The sequence below is a fragment of the Nicotiana attenuata genome, chromosome 12 (genome assembly GCF_001879085.1).
Source record: "Nicotiana attenuata strain UT chromosome 12, NIATTr2, whole genome shotgun sequence".
In the NCBI taxonomy this organism is placed as follows: Eukaryota; Viridiplantae; Streptophyta; class Magnoliopsida; order Solanales; family Solanaceae; genus Nicotiana; species Nicotiana attenuata.
In genome coordinates this window covers 40082606-40089845 of record NC_032000.1, presented here as the reverse complement: position 1 = coordinate 40089845, position 7240 = coordinate 40082606, and the positions used below count along the sequence as shown (strand labels likewise).

The 7240-nt window shown below is 37.4% G+C and overlaps 1 protein-coding gene across 1 annotated transcript; it reads left to right on the top strand.

The window, feature by feature from the left end:
- Positions 340–4429, top strand: LOC109235597. The gene is made up of 2 exons (XM_019401774.1): positions 340–655; positions 945–4429. The coding sequence occupies exon 2, from the start codon at positions 1010–1012 to the stop codon at positions 4151–4153; it is 3144 nt and encodes a 1047-aa protein (XP_019257319.1). The 5' UTR covers positions 340–655; positions 945–1009; the 3' UTR covers positions 4154–4429.

Here is a 7240-nt window from a genome sequence, read left to right as displayed (position 1 = left end):
ATTTGATAGTGTTACATTGAAAATATGGTCGCCGGAATATGTGTTTGGTAGTGTCTGTCTTATATTTAAGAAAAACCGAAAATAACTGAAAAAACCGACATAAACCGAATCGAGAAAAACCGACTTAATTGGTTTGGTTTGGTTCTAATATTTGAAAAACCGACATACTTGGTTTGGTTTCTTTTTAGGGAAAAACCGATCCAAACCGAACCTGAACACCCCTAGTTAAAATATATGTAAACGGAAAACAAGACACATAAATTAAAATTGAGGGGTAGTAAACCCACCAGTCGTACCCGTATGATGCAAACCAAACGATTCCTACGAAGTAGGGTGAGGAGTAAAAATATCAAAGCTTTAAAAAGAGGAATCCAATTCTAAATGCAATGTTGTCCTTTGGTTGATATTTACTGGAAATGTAAGAAGTGGCCCTTTAAATCAAGTGTTAGGCCTATACAAGTGTACCGCTACCGCCGACTCATTCTCTCTACTAAAGGATCACTCAGTTAGAGCACACTGTATTCAGTATACTTAACCAAAAAAAAAAAAAAAAAAAAAAAACCATTTTGATACCACAACTAGCAGAATTCATTCATTGCTTAAACACTTGCTACTGCACTGTAACAAAAGAAGAAGAAGAAGAAGAGAGAAAAAGGTGAAAATCCCATATCCCTTTTCCCTTTTCACTGTCTTTGTTCTAACCAGATCTCTTTATCCACTTTCTAAGTTCTTTTAGGCTGTTCTTTCAAGTAATTACTACTTAGGCTGCTCTTCTTCTTAGACTACTTTTTTTTTGTGATTAGTTATTTTTGCTGGTATCTTGAATTTTTGTTTCTCTGGATTTTTTTGGTTCTTTACCTCTTGTTATTTTTGGTGGAAATCTGTTCATGAATGGAAAGCTTTTGTTCTGTGATTAATTCTTGTTGTTTCCTGTTTTAAACCAGTTATAATATGATGGGTAGCTGTTGATTTGGAGAAAAGTTGAGACCCTTTATGGTTCTTTCTTGCAATGGAGACACAGAATAATATATCAGAAACCCTAGAGGAGGGTTCTGTGGAGTGCAAGCCATTTCAAAATGAAAACCTAGATGGTAAAACCCTAGAAGAGGTTTCTGCTCTCTCTAGATTAAGTGAGAGTTGTGCTGGTTCTAAGTTGGTCACCGATATACCGTTGAGTGAATGTGTTGATGTGCTCAAGAAGTTAGCAAATGAGGGCGATAATGTTGAGTTAGAGGGAGTGGAGTTTGAGCAGAAGGTACTTGATGGACGTGATAACGCTGATTTGGAGGGAGTTAAGAGTGAGAAGAAGCTTGAAAATGTGGATGATTACAACGATTTAGAGGGAGTTGAGGTTGAGAAGAAGTTTGCAGATGGGGATGAAAATTATGCGGGAGTTGATTCTAAGGAGAAGCTAGTGGATGGGCAGGGCGGAGTTAAGAGTGAGAAGAATCTTGAAAATGTGGACAATTATAACGCTCTAGAGGGGGTTGAGCTCGAGAACAATTTCGGAGATGTAGATGATGCTATTGACTTAGAGGCTCTTGGCCTGGAGAATGAGGGTGTTGCTTTTGAGAATCTGATGGAAGGAGACACTTTGAAACATGAAACTCAGGCGTTGGGGTCGATAATTCCGGAGACTAACAAAACAAAAGATGGTGATGTACTGGGTGCTGAATTTAATGAGTCTCTGCTTAATGGGGGTGAGGAGGTTGATATGGTTGATGCTGCAGAAACAAATTCAAATGCGCATGCAAATGGTTCTCCGAGAGAGGTACAATTCTCTGGAGATGGTATTTCTCTGACCGTGGATGTATTTGGTCCATTGGATGGTTTTTACCCAGTCCATAATTTGGATGGACAAGTGCTGGGCGATAGCGGTTCAGATTCCATGGTTTCCATGAAAAATGACAGCCCTATGGCTGTCAATGGAAATGAAGCAGAAGTAGATGCCAGTGAAAATCAAGAACACAATTTTGCTATGGGTGACTTGGTATGGGTAAAACTCAAGACTGACTTGTGGTGGCCCGGAATGATTTGTGATCCATCTACATCGAAGGATGCTGGGAAGTGTGATAATAGGGGCTTTTTCTTTGTTAAGTATTTTGGCAACACTACTTCTGGTTTGTGCCAGCCGTTCCAGTTGAAGCCCTTTCTAGATTATTTTGAACACATGTCTCGCCAGAATAAGTCTAGAAGCTTTTATGGTGCAATAGAGAAGGCTTTAGGTGAGATTGGTAGGCGTGTAAAACAGAAGATGACCTGTTTTTGTTTTTCAAAAGAAAATCAAGTTGCTGCTCAAAATCTTTCAAAAGAAAAACATAGTGTTTTTTCGGCATCTCAATTTGAGCCTGCAAACCTTCTCAACTTCATTAGATTACGTGCTTTGGATCTATGTAGCCCAGGTAGTATTGAGTTTACAGTCAATGAGAGTTACCTATCAGCCTTTAACTGTTCAATGGGTCATAAGCAATTGCCTGTCTATAAACTCAGACCAACAAATATTGCCAAAGATATCAGTAATGGCCAGCTTTGTAGTGGTGATAGTGTCCTTAAGAGCTGTAAAAGTGATTCTGATGATCGTAAAACAACTGAGGTGGAGATGTCTGGCTCATTAGAATCTCCTAGAGGTATGGGGAGCATGATATCCTGTTCAGAAACTGCAAACGGAAGTGCTGGAGGAAAATCTGAAAAAGGATTTGAGTCGAGAGAACGGAAGAAGAGCAAGTACCTATCATATCCTTATGTGAACAGCTGGAGCCGTAAGAATTCACTTGGTCAGGAAGAAGATGAAACTGAAGATCATGAGGGAATTTCTCTTGGTGGAATAAAGAGCTCTTCTGGTCCATCTATGGTCGCCACTCCAATTGGTAAATGCAGTAACTCACTAAGGAAACCAAGAAAATCTGTTAATTTCAATGGCATTTGCCATAGCAATGTTGGGTTTGCCGCTGCTTCTTCAGCAGAAGTGCTCCAAGAGCTCCGTCTGACAGCTCTTGATTGCTTCTCTCCTAGTCAAAGTACGTTTTCCATTCCAATTAAGGAATTTTATTTAAGTTTTAGAATATTCAGAAATCCTGAAGTTGAAGTTCAGATGGATGATATAAATGAAGCGACTTTAGGGTGTCAGGAAACTTTCGAGTCTCCACTGGGTACAAATGTATCTGATAATCAAGTAAAAGAACACCTTCCTTCTAGTGCTTTCCCCAAGAAGAGAGGTAGAAAGAAAATTGAAGATATAAATGCAACTGCCCTTATTGGTTCTGTAGAGACGGGAGCCGATTCACTCAAAAAAGGAATAGTTGGCAGAAAGAAAAAGAAGACGGCAACTGCAGCTGTGGTTCATCATGAGATTGGGGTTTTGGGTGGACTACCAGACTTGAATGGAAATAATGCTGGCTTGTCAGTTGAAAATATGCAGGTTATAGGTCCTGCCCCTACTCAAGGTAAACTTGAACCTAAGAGGAGGAAGAGGAAGAAGGAAGAGTTGGTTTCTGAGATTGGTGTATTGGGTGGACTACCAGATTTGAATGGACAAGTCACCGATCCCAACTTGAAGGGAAAGGACTTTGCAGAATTGAGTTCAGTCACAGTTCAAGATAAACCCAAGCGTAAGAGGAGGAGAACCACTAAATCTGCCATCGGGATACCCAATCCTAATGGAGATCATAATACCCTTCTGCTTAACTTTGGATTGGGTTCCTCAGTGCCTTCTAAAGAATATATCACTGCTACATTTTCCAGGTTTGGTTCATTAGTGGAATCCAAAACGCAGTTTCTAGATGATTCCACTGCCCAGGTTGTCTTTGTAAATGATTGTGATGCTATAGAAGCCTTACAGAATTTACAAAGCAGAAACCCGTTTGGACCTGCCCTTGTCAGTTATCGCCTCCGACATGTTTCAACTTCTAATAACACACACAAGTCACTGCTGCCCGCGGATGTACTCAAGCCCCTAGCTGCACTTTCTGGAGCTTTACCTTCAAATGGAGAAGGACCTGATCTTGTCGTCATAAAACAGAATCTGGAGGCAATGACAACAATGCTTGAGAAGGCTGGTGATAATATTTCCCCTGAGATGAGAGCCAAGTTGGAAAGCGAGGTGAAAGGCTTCTTGAAAAAGGTAAGCTCCATGGTTGGTTCTTCCTCGTCTTAGCTGATAATAAATGTAGTAGTTGTATCTAATTAATTAGGATTTTTATGTGATGCTAGCGACTACTGTTGAGAACATTGTTTGGTATTTCCCATGTTTTTATCTTCTTCCTTCACTACTGTTGATTCTCAGTAGAACTTACTGGACGTTCCCGTTACTGTGTTGTAATGTGGAGTTGTATGTACTTGTAACTTTCAACCAAGCACTTTTTAGTAATCAAGACGGAGCATGACGCCACTCTATGCTCCTCAGATAGCCTTACCCTGGTTACTGTCCTAATCTGGAGGCAAGCTGTTACTTTTTTTAATTGAATGGTTGTTTTACAACTTTGAAGCCTAATTTTTTTCTCAATTTGCATGGACAAAGTATATGCAAGTATAAACTAGCAAAAATAGATTTATAGCAATTAATCAAACCATATCTGAATTCGGAAGTAGTTGGGAATTATATGAACCATCTATATATATATCCATTCTCCTCTATGCTTGTTATATCCCATTGAATTCAATGATATTGTAGTACAGTGTACTTTTACGGTGGTTGTCAACTTATTCTTGTTTATTTTGGCATTGAAGCCGTCTATGCTAGTTGTGGCCCTCACATATGCGAAGCTAGCAGACCTTCAAAACCTACAAATTCGCTTTTCACCAGCGTGTTTAGGCTTTGTCGAAAAGTTGGTGGTCCTTTAAACCTCTGTTTTAAAGAGCAGAATTGGGGCTCGCCCCGGGGCGCAGCACTTGTAAAACGTCCCTGGGCTTATGTGTGGCGCTTAGTTCCGTGAGACTTACGCCTCGGCCATCGGGGCTTACGCCCCGGACACGCCCAACGCCCAGCGTACTGGGCTCGCCTAATAGAACTTTATGCAATTTTATGTAACTAACCTTGTAAATCCTCAAATTTTTTTAAAAAATCGTGGACTTTCAAAATTATTTTTTTCTTAATCATAAAGTATTAATTTGAGAGTATTTTATATCATAATTAAAATAAAAATTATTGCACGTTATCCACTAAGACTGCTATGAAAGTTAATTTTAAATAAATCTTTCATTTAAAAAGTTTTTATTTATTAACTTTTGTTTGTCTTTACTATATAATAGTCCGTAATTTTTCTAAATATTATTTTTTCACGTTTACGAGATACAATACTTATTAATTTAATAGCTCAGTATTAGCTAGTAACTATTTACAAATAATTAGTTATCATGGTATTGTATGGTGAATTATGTGTCACTTTATTAACTTGTTCAAACTTAAAAATAAATGATGCTAGAGAATCATATTTAAATTGTGAATTATGTTTTTATATAAATTCTCTTTCAAATAGAAAGCATATTAAATAAAAGGAGTATTTTAAGAAAAATATCAAATTATAATATCGAAATTCTTTCAAGATTTATTATCCTTAAGAGATACATATAAGATTTTGTATCAATTACATTACTTTTTATGTTTGAGTTGTAACGACGTCGCAGCTAATTTGCGATATACTTTTCATAAATTATAAATATTTAAATAGACTATTTATTATGATTTTATGATTGTAATATAATTTTTATAATTATTTTTTATTTTATACTATCTTAAAATTAGTAAAATTTAATGATCCATGGGACTTACGCCCCATGTCTCAGGGCTTACGCCTCGCCTCGTCAGAGGTAAAACGCCTCGCCTCACGCCCCCACCTTTTAAAACATTGGCTCAAACACATAGGGGGATATGGGGAATGGGATTCATTGCAAGACATAAGCAAGATATAAGCACATTATACAAAGGTTAAATTCTACAGGCAGTAAAGTAAGCATGGAGAGGAGAATTGGTAAGTAAACACATTAGAGTTGATGCTGGAATTAAAACTAGGACATACCAGTTTCAGAAAGAGACAACCAAAAGAAAGCAGAAGTCTTGCAAATAGGCCACAGTACAAGCAACAAGAGAGAATACGTTTTGAGTGTGAGTGTGGGTTCAGAATACTACGAATGTTGGTGTGTTGTGTTAATAAAAGAGCATGTATTTATAGTTTGAAAACAGGCAAGGAATAAGGCAAAGAAATAACCATGTACCAATTAGAATCAATCAGTAGAAGAACTTCCTTTAATTAAGGAGTTCAAACTTAAACGGTAATGAACAAAAGAGTATTTAAGGAAATAGATCAAGTAAGCATCTTGTGCAAAGTAGGCAATTAGGGGTAAATACATAGAAGTTTAATTAAGGGAAGAAATTTTGAAATACACGGTTAAAAAAATAAGGTAAGAACCAATCAGTACCCAATAAATCAAGGAATCAGAGATTTGCAACTATTGGTTCATGAATAACCAAGTCAGAAAGGCTAAGGAAAAGGTTTTACTTAAGAAGAATCAGTAGCAATCAATTAACCCCAAAAAAAAAGGATTCTGATTCGAACACAAGTTGGAAAACCTTTTGAAGAAAGATTTAAACACATATAAAAGGGGTTGTCATGCTAATCAGAGGAGTCTAGTATAGAAGAATTCATACACAAAAGGATTCAAACTCAGTACATGGACCCCAAGTGAGTTTGAGAGAGTCCAGGGCTCAAATAGAACCCTAGTCCAAACACACAAGACCAAACTCGCCAAAAACCCCAAATCCTAGGGTTTTCGACTTGAAGCAAATGCAAAGAAGAGGAAACAAGCAGATACAGTAGAAGGTTTAATGCAAACAGAGTCATGGAATTAATTCGAACCACAATGAGAGTAGAAGAAACAGTAGAGGAAAATATGCTTAAGCAGGCATAGTAAGAACACTTAATGAACATGGTAGAAAAATACAGTAGGCGAAGCATATCAAGTCGTAATGGAAGGCAAGTAGCAGAACATAGCATGTGAAAACATAGCATGTTAAAACATAGCACGGAAACATAGTAGAAGGAAGAACAAAATATAGCAAACATAGTAGAAGAACATGTGGAAAAAAAAAGAGAAAACATAAGAACATGGTAAAGACAAACATACACGAGAAAGGGAGAAGAAAGATCGGAAAACACATAAGCATTTTTTTCAGAAACCCTAAATCAGAAAGAAGTGACTTTGGAAAAAGAATTTTATAAAGGAAAGTTGGGGAAACCTTTTAAAA